Source organism: Phaethon lepturus, unplaced genomic scaffold (genome assembly GCF_000687285.1).
Source record: "Phaethon lepturus isolate BGI_N335 unplaced genomic scaffold, ASM68728v1 scaffold33319, whole genome shotgun sequence".
In the NCBI taxonomy this organism is placed as follows: Eukaryota; Metazoa; Chordata; class Aves; order Phaethontiformes; family Phaethontidae; genus Phaethon; species Phaethon lepturus.
In genome coordinates, this window is record NW_010564615.1 from 4,591 (window position 1) to 4,838 (window position 248).

A 248-nucleotide genomic window follows, 5' to 3' on the forward strand; every position below is an offset into this window, starting at 1 on the left:
TTTAGGAGAGGCTGGCAGGATTCCCTAGGCAGGCACTGAGTTGACGTTTGCGTCCTTGCCCGGACGCAAACCTCAGCCCCTCCCTCCCTCTCTTCAGAGCCGGTGTCCGATCCCAGCATCCAGATCCTCGGCTGGGCGCTGGCCAACGGCAGCTGCACCGTCACCCTCAACTGCACGGCCGAGCGAGGGGACGACGTCTCCTACAGCTGGGACAGCGGGGTCACCGGCACCCTGGGGCTTTGCACCCA

At 65.3% G+C, this 248-nt stretch overlaps 1 protein-coding gene across 1 annotated transcript in view; it reads left to right on the forward strand.

Moving 5' to 3' along the window:
• The window catches only part of SLAMF1 (signaling lymphocytic activation molecule family member 1), a gene marked incomplete at both ends in the record, with an annotated part of 889 nt that extends 670 nt beyond the window's left edge, over window positions 1-219 (forward strand). Inside the window, one exon of the mRNA XM_010294929.1 lies at window positions 98-219. Coding sequence (XP_010293231.1) covers window positions 98-219 — 122 coding nt within the window. The remainder of the gene's footprint in view (window positions 1-97) is intronic.
• Window positions 220-248: the final 29 nt, after the last annotated feature.